The sequence below is a fragment of the Haematobia irritans genome, chromosome 1 (genome assembly GCF_050003625.1).
Source record: "Haematobia irritans isolate KBUSLIRL chromosome 1, ASM5000362v1, whole genome shotgun sequence".
Taxonomy (NCBI): Eukaryota; Metazoa; Arthropoda; class Insecta; order Diptera; family Muscidae; genus Haematobia; species Haematobia irritans.
The window spans coordinates 49296892-49319244 of NC_134397.1; the positions used below are offsets into that span (position 1 = coordinate 49296892).

General features: G+C 31.8%; 3 protein-coding genes across 3 annotated transcripts in view; all 3 read left to right on the forward strand.

The window, feature by feature from the left end:
* Positions 1–22353, forward strand: part of LOC142220874 (V-type proton ATPase catalytic subunit A) — a 108369-nt gene that overhangs the window by 44602 nt on the left and 41414 nt on the right. The gene's annotated exons all lie outside the window — the stretch shown is intronic.
* Positions 5169–13787, forward strand: Smvt (Sodium-dependent multivitamin transporter). The gene is made up of 7 exons (XM_075290242.1): positions 5169–5686; positions 6048–6165; positions 10817–10884; positions 10954–11105; positions 11168–11308; positions 11369–11980; positions 13346–13787. The coding sequence occupies exons 1-7, from the start codon at positions 5294–5296 to the stop codon at positions 13620–13622; spliced, it is 1761 nt and encodes a 586-aa protein (XP_075146357.1). The 5' UTR covers positions 5169–5293; the 3' UTR covers positions 13623–13787.
* Positions 19644–22353, forward strand: part of LOC142220864 (sodium-coupled monocarboxylate transporter 2-like) — a 14683-nt gene continuing 11973 nt past the window's right edge. Inside the window, exon 1 of the mRNA XM_075290243.1 lies at positions 19644–19806. Coding sequence (XP_075146358.1) covers positions 19764–19806 — 43 coding nt within the window. The 5' untranslated portion in view covers positions 19644–19763. The remainder of the gene's footprint in view (positions 19807–22353) is intronic.

A 22353-nucleotide genomic window follows, 5' to 3' on the forward strand; every position in this document is an offset into this window, starting at 1 on the left:
CCAAATTTTGACCGTATCACCCTTTAAGGCATTTAACATAAATAAAGTAACAATTTTAGGTCTAAATGGTGTATTTGAACTTCTGGAGTAAGACATTTTACATAATTACGTTAAAAGATGCTTCCCTCATTTTCCGAGGTGTATGCAAATTTTCTTTTGCTTTAGTTAGCATTGAGCTTACCATTTGTTACCATTGAAAATATCCACGTTTTGCTTACTAATTTTTTGAGATATACTTGGAATAAAGAAAATGTAATTAGGCTAGGGAAAATTTCCTGAATAAATGTAAAAATAAACTAAAACTAAGTAATTTTTCAATAAAAATAAGTTACTGTTACTCAGTTTAACAACGCACTTTTATTTCTGTATGTATAGTAAATGGAAGGGAATGGAACAAGTACAACAGTTAAATGATTACCCACAGTTGCAGAAATGGTCCTAAAACGAATATCGGATAAGATACATCAATATGTATTTATATTATCCATATATGATATATTAAAAAACACATAGTCATTCATACACTTGCAACAAACTACAAAATTGGACACTGAAAAAAAATCGACACAATCATTTTGTGTATGTAAGATAACCTCTAAAGCGTATCAATCCAAATCAGATTTTTTTTCAGGATTTAGATGGAATTTTCGATTTTTTGGGAAGGCAGCAGCTTAATATTTTGTCAAAATTTTATTTTATAGAAATTTTTGTCAACATTTTATTTTATAGAATTTTTTGCCAAAATTTTATTTCTTACAAAATTTTGTCAAAATTGTATTTCTGTAGAAATTTTTGTCAAAATTGTATTTCTGTAGAAATTTTTGTCAAAATTTATTTCTATAGAAAATGTTGTCAAAATTTTATTTCTATAGAAAGTTTTGTCAAAATTTTATTTCAATAGAAAATTTTGTCAAAATTTTATTTCTATAGAAAATTTTGTCAAAATTTTATTCCTATAGAAATTTTTTTCCAAAATTATATCTCTATAGAAACTTTTGTAAAAATTATATCTCTATAGAAACTTTGTCAAAATTTTATTTTTATAGAAAATTTTGTAAACATTTTATTCTATAGAAAATGTCAAAATTTTATTTCTAAAGAAAATTTTATCGAAATTTTATTTCTATAGAAAATTTTGTCAAAATTTTATTTCTATAGAAAATTTTGTCAAAATTTTATTTCTAAGAAAATTTTGTCAAATTTTATTTCTATAGAAAATTTTGTTAAAATTTTATTCCTATAGAAAATGTTGTCAAAAGTTTATTTCCATTGAAAGTGTTGTCAAAATTTTATTTCCATAGAAATTTTTATCAAAATTTTATTTCTATGGAAAATTTTGTCAAAATTTTATTTCTATAGAAAATATTTGTCAAAATTTCTATAGAAAATGTTGTCAAAATTTTCTTTCTATAGAAAATTTTGTCAAAATTTTCTTTCTATAGAAAATGTTGTCAAAATTTTCTTTCAATAGAAAATTTTGTCAAAATTGTATTTTTATAGAAAAGTTTGTCAAAATTTTCTTTCTATAGAAAATTTTGTCAAAATTTTATTTCTATAGAAAATTTTGTCAAAATTTTATTCTGACAAAATTTTCTATCTATATAAAATTTTGTCAAAATTTTATTTCTATTGAAAATTTTGTCAAAATTTTATTTATATAGACAATTTTGTCAAAATTTTATTTCTATACAAAATTTTGTTAACATTTTATTTCTGTACAAAATTTTGTAAAAATTTTATTATTATAATTATATCTCTATAGAAACTTTTGTAAAAATTATATCTCTATAGAAACTTTGTCAAAATTTTATTTTTATAGAAAATTTTGTAAACATTTTATTCTATAGAAAATGTCAAAATTTTATTTCTAAAGAAAATTTTATCGAAATTTTATTTCTATAGAAAATTTTGTCAAAATTTTATTTCTATAGAAAATTTTGTCAAAATTTTATTTCTAAGAAAATTTTGTCAAATTTTATTTCTATAGAAAATTTTGTTAAAATTTTATTCCTATAGAAAATGTTGTCAAAAGTTTATTTCCATTGAAAGTGTTGTCAAAATTTTATTTCCATAGAAATTTTTATCAAAATTTTATTTCTATGGAAAATTTTGTCAAAATTTTATTTCTATAGAAAATATTTGTCAAAATTGTATTTCTATAAAAAATGTTGTCAACATTTTATTTCTATAGAAAATGTTGTCAAAATTTTATTTCTATAGAAAATGTTGTCAAAATTTTATTTCTATAGAAAATTTTGTTAAAATTTTATTTCTATAAAAAATGTTGTTAAAATTTTATTTCTATAGAAAATGTTATCAAAAGTTTATTTCCATTGAAAGTGTTGTCAAAATTTTATTTCCATAGAAATTTTTATCAAAATTTATTTCTATGGAAAATTTTGTCAAAATTTTATTTCTATAGAAAATATTTGTCAAAATTGTATTTCTATAAAAAATGTTGTCAAAATTTTATTTCTATAGAAAATGTTGTCAAAATTTTATTTCTATAGAAAATGTTGTCAAAATTTTATTTCTATAGAAAATGTTGTCAAAATTTTATTTCTATAGAAAATGTTGTCAAAATTTTATTTCTATAGAAAATTTTGTTAAAATTTTATTTCTATAGAAAATGTTGTTAAAATTTTATTTCTGTAGAAAATGTTGTCAAAATTTTATTTCTATAGAAAATTGTGTCAACATTTTATTTCTATAGGAAATTTTGACAAAATTTTCTATAGAAATAATTTTATTTCTATAGAAAATGTTGTCAAAATTTTCTTTCTATAGAAAATGTTGTCAAAATTTTCTTTCTATAGAAAATTTTGTCAAAATTTTCTTTCTATAGAAAATGTTGTCAAAATTTTCTTTCAATAGAAAATTTTGCCAAAATTGTATTTTTATAGAAAAGTTTGTCAAAATTTTCTTTCTATAGAAAATGTTGTCAAAATTTTCTTTCTATAGAAAATTTTGTCAAAATTTTATTTCTATAGAAAATTTTGTCAAAATTTTATTCTGACAAAATTTTCTATCTATATAAAATTTTGTCAAAATTTTATTTCTATTGAAAATTTTGTCAAAATTTTATTTATATAGACAATTTTGTCAAAATGTTATTTCTATACAAAATTTTGTTAACATTTTATTTCTGTACAAAATTTTGTCAAAATATTATTTCTATTGAAAACTTTGTCAAAATTTTGTTTCTTTAGAAAATGTTGTCAAAATTTTATTTCTATAGAAAATTTTTTCAAAATTTTATTTCTATAGAAAATTATGTCAAAATTTTAGCAAACAGCAAAACAGCAATGATTCTACCAATATACCAAACAGTTAAAAATCTACCATTTTTAGTAGAATTGTATCAACTGTGGCAACCGTGTCCTGAACTCATACTTTAGGAGATGTGAGCAAAATAGAAATTCAAATTTTTCACGATTTGCAAAAATTTTCTATATTTTGGAGCTGATAATGTCCATTTCGTTTCTGAAAGCGTAATTCAGAGGATATGAACAACATAAGTTTCTCATTTCAAATTTAAGAGATGTGAGTAGAATTTGGATGTGAATGCAATTCGTGCCATAAAAAACAGTCCGTAGTTAAACTAAAGCTAATTTTAACTTATTTTTATTGGAAAAAATATTTGGTAGTTAAATTTTATTATTATTTTCGAAATTGTCCAAAGCCCAATAAAATTTTCCTGTTTTTAAGAATGTCTCAAATATTTTATGAACTAAACGTGGGTATAAAGTTCAAATACCATACACATAAGTTCATATTGAACTTATGTTCACGAATAATGTTCTCTTATGCTCTAAGATGCACAGTTTAGGAGATATGAGCAAAGTATTCACGAATTATGTTCTTTTACCAGTGCTGCCGCTAGTGAAAAATTGAGTGAAGTAGATTTTGGAAAAAAGTGGAGTAGATTGAATAAAATTGAAGTAGTCCGTCTGTTGAAATCACGCTAACTTCCGAACGAAAGAAGCTATCGACTTGAAACTTGGCACAAGTAGTTGTTTTTGATGTAGGTTGGATGGTATTGCAAATGGGCCATATCGGTCCACTTTTACGTATAGCCCCCATATAAACGGACCCCCAAATTTGGCTTGCGGGGACTCTAAGAGAAGCAAATTTCATCCGATCCAGCTGAAATTTGGTACATGGTTTCAGTATACGATCTCTAACAACCAAGCAAAAATTGGACCACATCGGTCCATAATTATATATAGCTCCATAATTATATATAGGGGTAATATGGGGAAAAAATTAAAAATTTGAAGCGGAACAAAAAGTGAAGCAGATTTTTGGAAGAAGGAGTGGCGAAGTAAATTTTGTGAAAATGAAGCAAAATACTTCGATTGAAGTAGTAGCGGCAGCACTGTCTTTTACTCTCTAGTGTAAGAGATATGAGTAAATGAAGTTTTTCTCAGATCTTCTTCAGGATTTTAAGGGATTTTCTATTTTTTGTAAGAGATCACGGATTAATGTCCTTTTTGCTCTAGGACGCCTAGTTTACGAGTTTTTCATAATTTTGATGGAAATTTCGATATTTTGGTGAGCAAAATAAGTTCTTCGTAAAATTTCAATTTTTCAGGATTCGGAAGGATTTTTTTTGTGGGTTATCACGGCCATTTCACTTTATGACACATAAACTAGGAGATATGTGCAGAATATGTTTTTCATATAAAAATTTCGATTTTTCAGGATTCGGATGGAATTTTCCATTTTTTGTCGCTGATCAAGAATTAAGCTCCTCTTCGCTCTAGAATGCATATTTTAGGATATATGGGAAACGAACGTTTTTCAATTGTTCCGAATTTTTGTGGTGCAAAAAGTGCACCTTTTGTAAGGCTTGCTTAAATTATATTAAAACTTGAAATAAAGAAACTTTTTTCTTTACAATATCATTATTTAATCTATATCTCAATCTTAAAATTAATGTTTAAATCTTTGGGACAAAGTAATTTGTTTTAGTGTATACACAGGGAAGTTATTTACAGATTACTTTCAGATAAAAACTCAAATACAAAAAGAAAATCACACACTTTAACGAATAATATTTAGATAAGCTAATAAGAGTAGTGGTGGTACGTAAGATATGGAAACATCCCAATTTTTGGTTCCTCCAAAATTTATAAATTCTTAAGTTTCCGGATGATTTTAGTCAATAGTGAAAAATATAATCAAAGCGATAAGACCGCAACGGGATACTGAGAATAACTAACAAAATAAAAATTTATATATATTTGATGATCGTGAAAATAAAAAATCTTTAGAGATTTATAATAAAAAAATGTCCTTATTAAATGACACAATAAGTACATTGGCAACTTCAGTTGCCAGTGATATACGTCAATTTGCCTTCAATTCAGTGGATTATACAGTGTTTGTGTTTATGCTATGCATTTCGGCTGGCATCGGGGTATATTTTGGATTTTTTTCAAAGGGTGCCGATACCACCGAAGAATATTTACACGGTGGCAAACAAATGAAAACGTGGCCTATAGCAATTTCCCTGGTAGCAAGTCAATTGTCAGGAATATCTATTATGACTATACCAGCGGAAATGTACACCTTTGGCATTACATGGTGCGTCAATGTGATCTCCATGATTTTAGTTGTGCCAATATTAACTTGGATTGTTATTCCAGTGTTCTATAATAATAACATCAGCAATTGCTATGAGGTTCGTAGGAGTTTTTCTTTGTGTATTGCAAGACCGATTATCTGACGGAGTTGTGAATTTTGCAATATATTTCTAAACAAATGTTATGAATCGTAAAAGTGTTTCATGAAAATAGAGATAAAAAAATGTCTAAAGATATCGATTAATTTTTAAATGTCATAATAATAAAAATTAATTAAAAATATTTAATACCAAAAAATTAACCATTGTCTCGAAAGTAACTCTACTTCTCTTAGAGAATAACAAATCTGAAGTATCCTAGAGAATAATATAGCTAAAATATCCTTAATATTACTTGATTCTATATATTAAATAATAAATAAGTGTAAAATAATTATGTGCGTTTTTGTTTGATTTTCAGTACTTGGAAATCCGGTTCAATCGAAAAACTCGCCAAATACAGACAGTGGCCTTCATGACAACGCTATTTCTAATGTTACCAGTTTTTATTTTTATACCAGCATTGGCGTTTTCACAGGGTAAGTATTTTGCATGTGGTTGATAAAGTTGGTACCTTTTTTTGGTACATGGCGACAAATTTAGTCCCTAGGTACCATGGCGTCAAATTTAGTCCCTTTTTTAAATCTGAGTTGAATATAATCCTCATGTTTGTACCTTTCGGCGAAGTTGGAGGCAGTGACTGACATAATTATCTCGTGGTTGTCAGCAGTGTTGCCAGTATTGGGCCCTAATTTCGAGCTTACGATTCGTCTTATTCTCAAACATTGGTGGGACTTATTCTCCTTTATCTGCATCAAATCTTATACTTTGCGAAATTAGAAACTCCTTTTAAAATGTGGACTACAAACTGAATAAAATTTTCCAGCGGATTTGTCGACGAACGAAATAAAACATTGACCACATTTGATAATACTGGCATTTATATTCTAGATAACATATTACATCTAAATAGCAGTACACCCCAGCAAAGGCTACACGCTCATAAAAAATCGCTTCTGTAACATATACTCCCAAACATATTTTGCTTCAAGCATATACATTTTTGGGTATTGCCCAAACATTTATATGTTTGATCTCTTCCAATATATAATATGTTTAAAAGCATATTGGTCTAAACAATATATGTTTGGGTAGTCTAAGTTCCAAACATTTTGTATTTTTGCATCCAAATTCAATAATGTTGTCTTCCAAAAAACAATATGTTATTATGTGACCATATAATATGTTTGGAAGCATTTTGCACCCAAAAATATTATATGCTTAAAAAATATTCTCCAAAACAATATTGTGCTCAAAATTTTATTTATTTATTTATATATTTACAATCATAATGAATTATGAAAATAAACAGGTAATATAGGTGCTAACAACATAGGTTTTCGACCTGAATGCTCAACATTTTGTTTCTGCCCTATTGTATATTCCCCGACATCTTTCTCACTTCCACGAGATTTTTTAGTTCTTAGCACCTTTTTCTGTAAGACAAACATTGTAGAAGAAATTATTCAATTTTATGATTTTTTTTATTTTAATTTTACCTTTTGCCGGACGGGGACTCGAACAGCGGACCACACAGTTTGTAAGGATCAAAGAAGTAGCTGATCAATTGCCCAAGGAAAAATAAAATGTTAATTTTGTAATAACAAGCAACAACCACCAACTTAATTCAATATCGCTCCCTGTTAAATAGCGCTCCAAGCTACTAAACACATATATGTTAATAGGCTATTTCTAAATTAATATATGTTTGCATTCAAGCATATTATATTTACAAACATTTTATGTCCCAAACATAATATGTTCTAACATATTAACATATATGTCCCAAACATGTTATGCTAGTTTATGAACATTATATGCTTGCACTCAAAAATATTGTGTTTAAAAATGTGTGTTCCAAACATATAATGTTTATAGCCAAACATATGAAAAACAGTCTTTTTCAACCGTGTATACTTAAAACTATTAAGACCCAATGCAACTTCTGTTTTTAAAATACTCGTTTAAAAACAAAATACTGAAGATACCTACACTCAAAAAAAATTACTTGGATCCAAAAATTTTGACTTTTGGAATTGATTCCGAGCCAAAGATAACGGTTCTTTAAAAGAAAGCTATCTATAATCATCAATAAAATTAAAGTTAGGATACAGCTCTTTTTGATCGAATATTTATTATTTTTTACGATATATTATTAAAGCTATTCACGTACAAACAAATGCCAGTTTAAGTATCGAAAATGTACCAGATAATAAATAGGTGTGTAAACATGTTTCCTTAATTCCAAAAAACTTAAATCAAAATATGTCCACATCTAAAGAATCAATATATCAGTTAATTTAAAGACGATTTCTCTAATTAATCATTATGGAAAATGTCCCTTGGTTCAAGGACATAACAGGTTGGCTGATAAGTCCCCGGTCTAACAAAGGAAAACACATTTTTTTGTCAAAATTCGTTTTTATTATTCAACATATTCCCTTCAAGAGCGATACAACGATTATAACGACCTTCCATTTTTTTGATACCATTTTGGTAGTAATCCTTCGGTTTTGCCTCAAAATAGGCCTAAGTTTCTGCGATCACCTCTTCATTGCAGGCAAATGTTTTCCCTGCGAGCATCCTTTTGAGGTCTGAGAACAAGAAAAAGTCGCTGGGGCCAGATCTGGAGAATACGGTGGGTGGGGAAGCAATTCGAAGCCCAGTTCATGAATTTTTTCCATCGTTCTCAATGACTTGTGGCACGGTGCGTTGTCTTGGTGGAACAACACTTTTTCTTCTTCATATGGGGCCGTTCCAAACGCTCCAATAACGCCATATAATAGTCACTGTTGATGGTTTTTCCCTTCTCAGATAATCGATAAAAATTATTCCATGCGCATCCCAAAAAACAGAGGCCATTACTTTGCCAGCGGACTTTTGAGTCTTCCACGCTTCGGAGACGGTTCACCGGTCGCTGTCCACTCAGCCGACTGTCAATTGGACTCAGGAGTGTAGTGATGGAGCCATGTTTCATCCATTGTCACATATCGACGGAACAACTAGGGTGTATTACGAGTTAACAGTTGCAAACACCGCTCAGAATCATCAACACGTTGATGTGAGCTCGCGCGGCACCCATTTTGCACAGAGCTTCCGCATATCCAAATATTGATGAATGATATGACCAACAGGTTCCTTTGATATCTTTAAGGCCTCTGCTATCTCGATCAATTTCATTTTACGGTCATTCAAAATCATTTTGTGGATTTTTTTGATGTTTTAGTCGGTAACCACCTCTTTCGGGCGTCCACTGCGTTCACCGTCCTCCGTGCTCATTTCACCACGCTTGAATTTTGCATACCAATCAATTATTGTTGATTTACCTGGGGCAGAGTCCGGAAACTCATTATCAAGCCAAGTTTTTGCTTCCATCGTATTTTTCCCCTTCAGAAAACAGTATTTTATCAAAACATGAAATTCCTTTTTTCCATTTTTTTCACAATAACAAAAGTTGCTTCACAAAAGACGCTCTATCTCACAAACTAATTGACTTACAGACGTCAAATTTTGACACGAATCATTTGAAGGTTGGTACTATATAAAATAATATGCATTTAATACTAGCGACGCCATCTATGTGTCAGACCGGTGACTTATCAGCCAACCTGTTACAATTTTAACGGAGGGACGAAATATTCCAAGATTTTTGTGTCCCAAATTTAATGGAAAAAATATTTGAGAAGAGGTTATAAACATTCTTTTAATTAAATAAATTCGTCCTTAATATTGTGTAAATTGTCTGACAATATTTTTTAAATGTTAGTTAGTTATAGTTACATTGTAATACCACACCGATTATATATTTAGCTCAATAACAAGGGACTTCCTTTTTAGAGCCGAGTCTGAACGGCAATTCGCATTGCGGTGAAACTAACATATCTAGAAAAGATTTGAAACACTCAGAAATGTCACCAGCATTACTGAGAGGGAATAATCCACCGCTGAAAAACTTGTTGGTCTTTGGGATTTCACTCATTACCCTTTGAATACAAGCCGGGTAGCGTTACCGTTGGGAAATTTCATTTCTCAAGTTCCTTGGCAACTAAATTTAGAGATGACAGAATGGAATGAGAAGTTCGTACTTTGAGTTTTTTTGTTAATTTATTTTTCATCAAAGTAAGCAGGCACTACTATGAGGTTAGTTTAAAATATATTTTGCCAATTCATACAAATTAGAAACCAAATGCTCATTAAAATTACTTTTTTATATATTCTACTTTGAACCAAACATCTTCTAAAGAGAATAGACATTCGGAACCATTCTTCCACTTTTTTATTTTCATACAATTGTCTACAGCTGGGATCTTCAGATTTATACTCCAATACGTTTAGCTCGTTTATACAATCAGCAGGTCTTTTAACTGTATTTACGATATCAACATAATGTATATCATCACTGGTTTTCAAGTAATGCGGATCGAAGAATATTGTTTTATTCAATTTTTTTGGCATTTATCTAACTTCTGAATAAAATTTGATCACAAATAGTTTGGTACAATTTTAGAATTTTTGTTTTGACTGTATTAAAATCAGTTTCAGGGATGTTTTCTGAAATAAGTTATGACTCGGCATCGTGGCCTGCATATTTCTCTTTTTTTGCAAACTTTTTTCTTTGCTCATAAAATTTAAAGAAAAGTGGCACACATTATCGTAAAAGTGGCACAAATTCGAAAAAAGTATCACATTTAGTGGCACAAACAAAAAGCACCGGCCAAAAAATGTTGCAAATTTACCACTAAAGCCTAATACTAAGATCGCGTTTTCGCACGAAAAACTGTTATACTCCATATAAAAAACGTTAGCGCGGAATAAATACGAAATCTCTGTTTTGAGGATTTTCGAACACATATTTATACAACCCTGGATTTTTCGCACGAAAAAATAGGCAGCTATATTTTTTTCGCATAAATAAGTTAACATCCCTGGGTTTGAGATCCTATTTGCGGAGATAGATGAAGATATTCGTTTTTCGCAAAAACGAACTTAGTACTAAGCATTAAGTGGCACAACGGTAATGCTAAAGCCGGGCATGCCAACCATTGCACCACGGTTACTCCCTAATTCTACGTAGTGTTAGACTTCAATTCCTAATCTAACCAAAAAATTATGTTTATTTTTCGTTTTTAGTTACTGGACTGAACATACACTTAATCAATACCATAGTTTGCGCTATATGTGTCTTCTATACCATGTTTGTAAGTACCGCCCGACACTTTAATATCATTAAAGTATAAATAACTGAATCTTTGAATTCTTTTTAAAAGGGTGGCATTAAGGCTGTCGTATGGACGGATGTAGTACAAGCGGCTATTATGGTTATATCGGTAACATTGGTATGTATTTTGGGTGTCATTAAAGTTGGAGGATTTGCAGAAGTATTTCATATAGCTCAAGAAGGACGACGCTTGCATTTTAAGTAAGAAGATATATCCATGGCTATACCATATTAATTAACTACACTAAAACGGCATATTTCAGTTTAGAATTTGATGCCACAACTCGTATGACCTTTTGGAATGCTTTGTCATCATCTACCTTAACCTGGGCATCCTATGTGGGTCTCAATCAGAGCTGCGTCCAACGTATTGTCTCATTGCCCACATTGAAACATGCCAAGAAGTATAGATAGAAGAATTTTATACCGACCCTTTACTAATACCTTCTTTTCTATTCCCATAGTTCTCTGTATATATTTGGCGTTGGATTCCTTTTGATTATGTTCTTCAATTGCTTTACTGGCATTGTAATGTATGCCCGTTACCATAATTGTGATCCTTTAATGGCCGGTTTCGTTAGCAAAGCCGATAAACTTATGCCCTTCTTTGTCCAGGATGTTGTGGGTCATCTCAAAGGAATGCCTGGAGTTTTTATCTCGTGCGTCTTTAGTGCTGCTCTCAGTACCATGTCGGCTGGAATGAACTCTTTGGCTGGCATTGTATATATTGATTACATTAAGCCTCGTATCCATCATACAGAGCGTCGTGCAAATTTCATAATGAAAGCTTTTGTATTCCTTACCGGTTGTTATTGTGTATTAGCCGGTACTGTGGTGGAGAAATTCTCATCTATTCTTCAATTGACTTACTCCATTGGTGGCGTTACATTTGGTTCGGTCTTTGGTGTTTTTATGCTAGGCATGCTGGTCCCCAAAGCCCATGGTCGTGCTGCCTTCTGGTCTGTGATTTGTAGTATGTTGACCATGTTGTATATTGTGACTGCTTCACAGGGCAGAAATCATTATACTCCATTACCCGGATCGATTGAAGCTTGTCCAGTTTTGAATATAACAACGTAAGTATTTTTGGAACATTTGTTCATCATCCTCACTGAGAGAGAATTATCCACCGTTAAAAAAAAAAAAAAAAAAAAAAAAAGGTGTTTAGGTGGGTATTAAGTTCGAGTTTAGCCGCTAAAACCGAAATTAAATCTGTAAAAACAATATAAAATGTTACCTCTTTGATACAAATTTTATTAAAACTTGGTGGGGGGAATATCCCAAAGCAACATTACACAAAGTTTCTTTTTAATGGATTATTAGAGAAAAGTAATCGTGGAAAAATTGCGTTTTTAGCGGCTAAACTCGAACTTAATACTCACCTTTTGGTCGAAACTGACTTTTTGTGTGCAAGGCGGACATGCCCACCATTGCTTAATTCTATCTATATATCCCAATTAAAATACCAAACGAGTCATCCAATTTAATATACAAGGTAGCTGATATACATTGGAGGTTCTCTATGTGGTTTCACCGTAACTCCGTTCGGTCTCGGCTATTGCTCGTTGCCGTCATACTAGCATCACATCCAAAAAGTGGATGAAAAAGCGGTAACAACATCAAAAGTCATCCGAAAAGTGAAGACAAGATTTGATCAAATCTCACGCTCCAATGGTAGAAAACTTTCTCGTGAACTAAACATGTCGCCAGAACGGATGTAACACATATTGAAAAATTAGCTTGGACTAAAACCATTAAATTTCTAAAAAGTGCAAGAGCTCAACGAAGCACAAAACAAAAGATTAGACTGGAAAGCCAAGAAGTTGCTTGACTTGCACGAAAGTGGTCAATTACTGAATTTAGTTTTCCAAATTGAGCAGTTTGTGAACAAACAAAATGATCGGGTTTACTTGCTAAAGGGGTCGCATGAAAATTTACACCAGAACTCAAGCGCCGCCGGTGGTAATGGTGTGGACCACCGTAACGTCCGATGGTCGCTCACCGCTCATATTCATCGACCGTGGGGTCAAAATTAATTACGAATATTATCGAAAAAAATGTCCTAAAAACAATATTGAAGTCCTGGGCTGACAAACATTTCGGCCTCAGACCATGGATATTCCCACAGGACTCCGAACCGCACGCATTTAACACGTCAACGAGAATGTCCTAAAAACGTGGTTCCTCGCATCATTTCTACCCCGATCATCTCAAGAAGGTGCTACCAAAATCTAAGGATCGCAATCCGTTGGACTTTGCACCTGGGCCATTTTAGAGAATAATTTTTGCAATAAAAAATAAGAAAGCATCGACGCTTTCTTATTTTTCAAGGCGGCGCTTCGCTGGGAATGAGCCAAAATATCGCAGATTCACTTACGTTAAGCAAAATTACTATAAATTAAATAAAAAATTAATAATCATCTTTCTTATCTATTTTACAGTCCCAGTACTTCCCAAATTAGTGATTTACCCCTAACTCAGGATATTCCCTCAGATAAAGAATTCAATATACTCGATTTATCTTTCAACTGGTATGTTACTTTGGGATCTATAATAGTATTTGCCGTAGGCATACCACTCAGCTACATTCTTAAACCGGAGGAAGGGACTAAATACAATGTCAAGCTCTTGTCACCCATCATACAACCATTTGTCAAATACGAACTGGCCCAAACGGAAGAAATTCTTGAAGATAAGCCAAATAAAGTTATTACCTAAATCTATGAACTATTTACTATATCTTAATGCTAGCACATAAGCATATTCATTTAATTAAATTACAGATTAAATAATGTACTATGTACATATATTACTAGGTTGATAGGTTAGCCACTATATATGTATAATATAATAAAAGATAACTATAAATATATAGATAATAAATATATACCAATGTTTTATTCCAAAGTGTAACACAACTTAGTTAAGAATAAAAAAATTATGTACCACACTCCTATGGGCTTATGTTTGAGTTGACTTATTAAAATTAGATAATTGTAATAGTGGATATAAGAGAGCGCATCCACAAGTGGTGAACTTCTCTCTTATCAATGAATTCTTACCTACTCAATGCTTAGCTAAATGGCTAAAATGAAAAAAAATTGTGTACGAAGGAATTAACTGTTGTAGCTAACTTTGCTCTTTTGTTGCAGTATCTATCTAAGAAGTTCAAACAAGTCCAAAACAAAATTTGTTTAAAAATTAAAATATTAATTAATTTGGTTTCATCGATTAAAATTGTTTTATAATCTACTCGTGTTATATATGACAATCTCTCTAATATGATCAATATCTAATGAGAGCAGGCTTTCGGAATGTCCTCGTTTTGTAGATAATCGGGCGATGGCATTTTCGCTTAGATGAAGGAGAAATTCGGTTCGTAGATAATCGGTAAGTTGTAAGAACTTTGTGTCGTCGGTTGTTTGATTATTAGTATTTAATGAGAGATTCGATTCGTTAATGACCGGTAGATGAAATCGTTAGTTCGTTGATAATCAGTTGTCGATGTGGATGTCGTTCGTCGATGATCGTTAGTTCATGAGGACTTCGATTTGTTGATGAAGAATTTTATTGGTCGGAGACTGTTGCATTCGTTTATAGGTGGATTATTTGTCGTTGCTGGACTAGGAAGTTTTGTATTCGTCGATGTGTAGTTGATTGGGAACCAAACGTCTGCAACGAATACACAAGCGAATACTTCAAGCACACACCACACAATTCGAGTAGTAACTTCAGTGTCCATTTCTCAAACGAGTGAAATAGAAACCTTGCACATTGTAAACCAAAACAAATAGAACCCAGTAAAGCAAAAATGTTTTGAAGTATTCGAATGTAATCGGAATTCCAAATCCATTCGTTTTATAATTTCCATTTCTGTGTAGATGAAGTTATTTCGTTTTCTCAACCATAAGAGTATGCTACACACACATACACACTTGATCGACGATTGTGTTTGTCTTTTGTTTGACAGTTACATCGTGTCTCATACGAAGTTTCGTCGTTGCTAAAGCAAAGTATTCTATCTTCACTAAAAATGTTTTGATTTACTCGTATCGTGACGATTACTTCAAAACCAAAATATTGAAAAGAACTGTAAAACGATTCCTTTTGAATGTTATGGCTCTGCAATGCTTGACACTGTAATCGCTTTACAGTGGTTTTGTTTTATTCATTAATCGAAGTATTCGAAGTATTCGTGGAGTGTATTGCCTTCACTAGAATATCGATTACTTCGAATAGGCTTGCGCAGGCCTTTGTTGGGAACTTGTTTATTTGTCGATTCCTAGGTGAACAGGAATTCGGATCCTTTTCGGAAATTTTTTTGGACGTCTTCGTGTTGCTACAGTTTATTGTTGTAGAAGCTATGTGGTATCAGGTTCCGTATCGGTACAGGCATTTCCGTGGGGAATTGTAGGTCCGAAGTCCTCAGTGGGAAACTGTAGGTCCGAAGGTCGTAGTGGAACTGTAGGCTTGAATGACTCAGTGGTGGAACTGTAGGCCCGAAGGACTCAGTGGGGAACTGTAAGTCCGCAGCCCTCTGGGAACTGTAATACCAAAAGTCTCAGTTGTGGAACTGTAGGTCCGAAGATCGCAGTGGTGGGACTGTAGGTCTTAAGATCTCAGTAGTGGAACTATAGGTCTGAAGGCCTTAGTGGTGGAACTGTAGGCCCGAAGGAACTGTAGATCTCAGTAGTGAAACTGTAGGCTTGAAGGCCTCAGTGGTGGAACTGTCGATCCGAAGGTCTAAGTGGTGGGACTGTAGATCTTAAGATCTCGGTAGTGGAACTGTAGGCCTGAAGGCCTTAGTGGTGGAACTGTAGATCTCAGTAGTAGTGTAGGCTTGAAGGCCTAAGTGGTGGAACGGTCGGCGAAGTCTAAGTGGTGGGACTGTAGATCTTAAGATATCAGTATTGGAACTGTAGGCCTGAATGACTCAGTGGTGGAACTGAAGGCCCGATGGACTTAGTGGGAACGGTAAGTCCGCAGTCCTCAATGAGGAACTGTAATCCCAAAAGTCTCATTGGTGCACCTCAAAAAAAATCGCTTCTCTAACATATGTTCCAAACATATTTTGCAGGAAGTATATATATTATTGGATACTGCCGAAACATTAATATGTTCGTTTTATGTGAGCATATTATATGTTTGGAAGCATTTTGAGTCCAAAAATAGTTTATGCTTGGAAGAATTCCCCAAAGAAGATTGTGCTCATTCCCTCACATAATTTTCACTTCCACGAAATTTTTGAGTTCTTCGCATCTTTTTCTGTAATACAAATATGCTGTTTTTTTTCAAATGTCTATTCTCTTGGTTCCGAATAATCATTCTAATATTCAAATTAAATAATATTTAGACTTAAGCATATTACATTTTTGGCCTTATCATGAAACAGTTTTCCGAAACAACAAACAAGCGGTTTCACAGAAATTGCTCTCATTTCATTCTCTCGCTGTGTTATGTTGATATCTTTTTATTCAACCCTCCCGGTTTCCATCTCTATTTCTTTCTCTATACTAACTCTCTCTCTCTCTCTCTGTCGCTCTCTGAATAAAGTATCCCAACATATATATGTTTACTCGAAATTTGTAAATTTATATATGTTTACATTCACACATATTATTTTTATGAAATATTCATGCCCCAAACATAATATATTCTAACATATTAACATATGTGTCTCAAACATTTTGTGTTAGTTTAGGAACATTACATGTTTGTACTTAAATGTATTGTGTTTACAAATTGTGCCCGAAACACATTTTGTTTATATCGGAACATATGAAAAACATATTTTTCTAACAGTGATGGAACTTTAGACCCGAAGGTGTCAGTGGTGGAACTGTAGACCCGAAGTTCTCAGCGGTTTAACTAAAGATATCAAGACCTCAGTAGTGGAACTGTAGGCCTAAAGGCCTTAGTGGTGGAACTGTAGGTCCGAAAGCCTCAGTGGAGAACTGTAGGCCCGAAGGTCTCAGTGGTACTATTTAATTCGCGCCTAGGAATAAATTCCTAAGACGTCGCCAAGAATTAGCAGAACGATGAGCTCTGAGGCAGCCCTAGAACGATTTATCTGTAAACAGCAAGATGTTTTGTTGTACAATGTCTCAGTCAGAAGCCAAAAATTTTATCCGTTGTAGGAAACGGAGCATCAGTGTTTTGTTTTCCTTAAACGAAGTTTAAGGTGGGTGCATTACCAAAGACAATAAACTTTAGAAGATGGGAAATTGGCTTCCGTCATAACAAATGTTGCATTGACGGCGCTAGGTCCATACATGTTTCTAATTTTTTTATTTGCATTTTTTTTATTTTTGAATGAAAAACTTAATTTTTTGAATTGAACAATGTTAAATTTTTAGTAATAAATTAAAAATTATATTTTCCCGTTTGTTGTAAGATATTTCCAACTCTTAATTTCTTTTTATTTGCTTTTTAATGTGTCGAACCAAACACATAAACGACAAGTAGGGATGGCGCCATCAATGGTTTGACGTTCTCAGCAGCCAATTTCCCATCTTCTATAGTGTATTGTCTTTGGTGCATTACACACATGTTTATAAATAGATCTGCTTCGGTTTAAAAAGTTTGATTATGAAAATAATTTAAAATGTATGATATTTGCATCAAAATTCTTTGTGTTGCAGAAGAGAAAGTGGTGATAGTTAAATAAATCAAGTGGAAGTGAGAGAGATAGAGGAAGATGAAATTAGCCAGAAAATATTTAAAAAATGTTATTAAGCTAATAGTTACTAAATTGTTCATAGTTTTCTAAAATGAGTAAATTTTACTTAACTTGTATTCATAAGTATGTCAAATTGTATCCTAGTTAAGCTTCATATAGCGCTAAAGTAATTTTTAAGAATTTTTAACTGCAATTTATTCCTTAAAATATGAAATTTTTTAAAGAAGAAAAAAATATAATATAATGAAAAAAAGTATATATATATATATATATATATATATATATATATATATATATATATATATATATATATATATATATATATATATATATATATATATATATATATATATATATATATATATATATATATATATATATATATATATATATATATATATATATATATATATATATATATATATATATATATATATTTTTATAAATCTAAAGAGATTTGACACTTTACTAAAATGCTTATCACATTGATAGTCAAATGCTACTGACATCGCTAAATGTAATTACAAATTGTGTAGACTAAAAATAGAATTTATCATAAGGAATTTTAACTGAATGTTATCGGTTAAAATGTTTATCTTAACTATATCTATATAACGGCGCAAAAAATATCACCTTACTTATTTCACGTGTAATTATCTTAAACAATTATTTATTTTAAAACACCTTACGAAGGCATCGTCGTCAACATTTGTCCAATGTCAAAATGACAGATTATATTACAGTTTATAAATTATTTCCAATTTATTGGAATGTCTAAAATGCAACAACTAACTTCTTATGTATTGCCTTACATTGTACTGGTAATTTATGGGATTTTATTAAATACATTTTTTGACAGTCAATGACATGTCATTTACTAGGTATTTTCGGTTGACTCAGCAAGAAAGAAAATGTATAACGGCGCAAAAAATATCACCTTACTTATTTCACGTGTAATTATCTTAAACAATTATTTATTTTAAAACACCTTACGAAGGCATCGTCGTCAACATTTGTCCAATGTCAAAATGACAGATTATATTACAGTTTATAAATTATTTCCAATTTATTGGAATGTCTAAAATGCAACAACTAACTTCTTATGTATTGCCTTACATTGTACTGGTAATTTATGGGATTTTATTAAATACATTTTTTGACAGTCAATGACATGTCATTTACTAGGTATTTTCGGTTGACTCAGCAAGAAAGAAAATGTATAACGGCGCAAAAAATATCACCTTACTTATTTCACGTGTAATTATCTTAAACAATTATTTATTTTAAAACACCTTACGAAGGCATCGTCGTCAACATTTGTCCAATGTCAAAATGACAGATTATATTACAGTTTATAAATTATTTCCAATTTATTGGAATGTCTAAAATGCAACAACTAACTTCTTATGTATTGCCTTACATTGTACTGGTAATTTATGGGATTTTATTAAATACATTTTTTGACAGTCAATGACATGTCATTTACTAGGTATTTTCGGTTGACTCAGCAAGAAAGAAAATGTAGTTATATTTGATATATATATATATATATATATATATATATATATATATATATATATATATATATATATATCAAATATAACTACATTTTCTTTCTTGCTGAGTCAACCGAAAATACCTAGTAAATGACATGTCATTGACTGTCAAAAAATGTATTTAATAAAATCCCATAAATTACCAGTACAATGTAAGGCAATACATAACAAGTTAGTTGTTGCATTTTAGACATTCCAATAAATTGGAAATAATTTATAAACTGTAATATAATCTGTCATTTTGACATTGGACAAATGTTGACGACGATGCCTTCGTAAGGTGTTTTAAAATAAATAATTGTTTAAGATAATTACACGTGAAATAAGTAAGGTGATATTTTTTGCGCCGTTATATAGATATAGTTAAGATAAACATTTTAACCGATAACATTCAGTTAAAATTCCTTATGATAAATTCTATTTTTAGTCTACACAATTTGTAATTACATTTAGCGATGTCAGTAGCATTTGACTATCAATGTGATAAGCATTTTAGTAAAGTGTCAAATCTCTTTAGATTTATAAAAATATAAATGAAAGTAATCACAAAGTGATCCTCCAATATGACAAAAAGATGACAAAACAATTAAAAAGTATGATACAAAAAAAGTATCATTGCATAAAATGGAATTGGAAAAATGGTTACATACATCCTTGTCGTGTAACGGTAAGCAAAACCTCCACCAGTATGTGAACTTCTAAGAAGAACTTCTAATGAAGAGACGACAGTGGTTAGACCTATAATGCTATATGGTGTTGTAGTCTGGTGGCCGGCACTTCAACAGCCGACAAGTTTTGATAAAGTTCAGCGTATGTCGTGCTTGCGTATCTCAGGGGCATTCCGTAAGACAGAAACAGATTGCCTTAATGTCATGCTGCATCTATTGCCTTTACGCATTTTGGCCAAACAGTCAGCTGCAAAAACGGCTGTGCGGTTGTGCGAGCTATCGCTGTGGTCGGAAAAAGGTACAGTCACAGTTCGGTCCTCAAAATATTGCCAGCTGTGCCTAACGTAGTGGATTACACTATGGCGAAACCAATTTTCGACAAAAAGTTTGAAATTCTAATTCCCAACAGTAAGGCGTGGCCCACACAGACCCCGGGGAATAAACGATATATAGATTTCTATACTGATGGCTCCAAATTGGTTGGACAAGTGGGTTTCGGAGTATATTCTAAAGATCTGGAAATTCGAATAGCGAAAATATTAACTAATCACTGTAGAGTTTTACAGGTTGAAATATTAGCAATAAGGGAGGCGGCGAATTGACTGAGACGTAATGTTCCAAAAAATGTTGGCATTAATATATACCCAGACAGTCAACCTGCAATAAAATCGTTGAATGAACTAGAATCGGTTGGTATGCCTCTGGCTACATACAAGCTCATACTGTGTGAGAAGGCTGTTATGATGGCGAATGTCCGATGTGAGAATTGTAAGGGTTGCAACTAGAGTTGTGCACGTGAGTAATATTTTGCTCACGCTCACGCACACTCACGACGGAGAAATCTTATTCACGCACACTCACGCACGATATTTTTTGGTAGGACTCACCCTCACGCACGCTCACGAAAAGAAAATTTGTACTCACGCACACTCACGCACGAAAATCTTTTAAATGTCGTGACTCACGAAAAACTTCGTGACTCACGAATAATTTTATGAGTGATTTACCTTTAGAACCTGACTGAAAACATGAGTATGGTTTGCGTTATAAAAATCTTACCACCTAGGATGTCACTAAAATTATAAATGAATTCAAATCGTAAGCATTTTATGTTCGTCAGCGGGATTATTTTCGCGAGCGTGTTTTTCCGAAATTCGTACTCACGCACACTCACGAAGATATTATTTTCGTGACTCACGCTCACGCACGACATTTGGTTGGTTAATCACACTCACGCCGTCGCTGCCAGCGTGACTCACGACTCACGCGTGAGTCACGAAAATTTTCGTGAGTCACGACAATTTCGTGTCACGTGCACACCTCTAGTTGCAACTAGCCAGATTGAAATGGACTATTGTCTGGAATTTTTGAAAAATTTGGCTGGATTAAAAAAAAAATCTGGATTTCGGAAGTGTCCAAATATCAGAAATAAAATTATTTATTAAAAAATGTAAATAAATAATAAAACCACTATAAAGCATTTTCAACTCAGTCTTTTCATAAACATAAATAAAATAAAGTAAATGTAATTAAATTAAAAAAGATAAATAACTAAACGTAAAGTCTTTTCTATTGAAATATTATTTCAATAGTATATGTAGCTGGAAATATTATTGAATAGCTTGTAACTGGACATGACATAGAAAATCTGGAAATTCCAGCCCATTCGGCTGTTAAAACTAGAAGTGCCCATATGTAATAGGTACTTTTAGTTAAAGTGGCATCACAATGGACTGAATAGTCTAAGTGAACCTGCGATTCTCTGCTTCTTTGACTCGGAATCAATACCAAAATCCTTAGAGTAAAGACAAAATCGTTGGAACCGGGCATGCATTTTTTTCAGTGCAGTAATCAATATCGTACTACTCTCTGCATTACCATAAGATTTTAAAGTAATCGGTTACCATTTTTCATGTTAGCCTAATACTGAAACAGGCGATTAACGTCCAAATGCATTATATCTTAATTTACAATTATTTATTATACGAGCTATATGGACAAATTAGATTAAGGAACTTGATTAATAGAACCATTGAAAAGAAAACGCCAGATACAAATCTATACACGCCTAGACTGTACATGTTTCATTTCGGTCGACCCTTTAGTATAGATCTGGCTGGGATAGATAACTCAATTTTGGGCCCTTTATGCTAACTCCTTATGGAGAAAATATTTGGGAATTTTCCTCTTACAAATTGAATCATCTTTACTCCCACTGTGCATCATCTTTTCATATAGCTACAAATCCCTTAATCTTATTTTATTTCGGTTTCTTACTACAGTAATGCAACAACACGAAATTTTATTTTTAGAATCTACTTGTTGAATACACCTTAGTGGTGAACAATCGAACAAAGCTTTTGTTTATATAGTCAACAACAACATGTGACAATATACAGAAACTGGATTTAAGGAGACAACAACAATTCTATTCGGTTACCACTCATAATAAATATAGGTTACCAGTTGGAAAACATCCCAATTGGGGGACAATATAGGGCAACAATGCCTGCCATTTTTGTCGGCGGTGGCTGACACTAAATTTT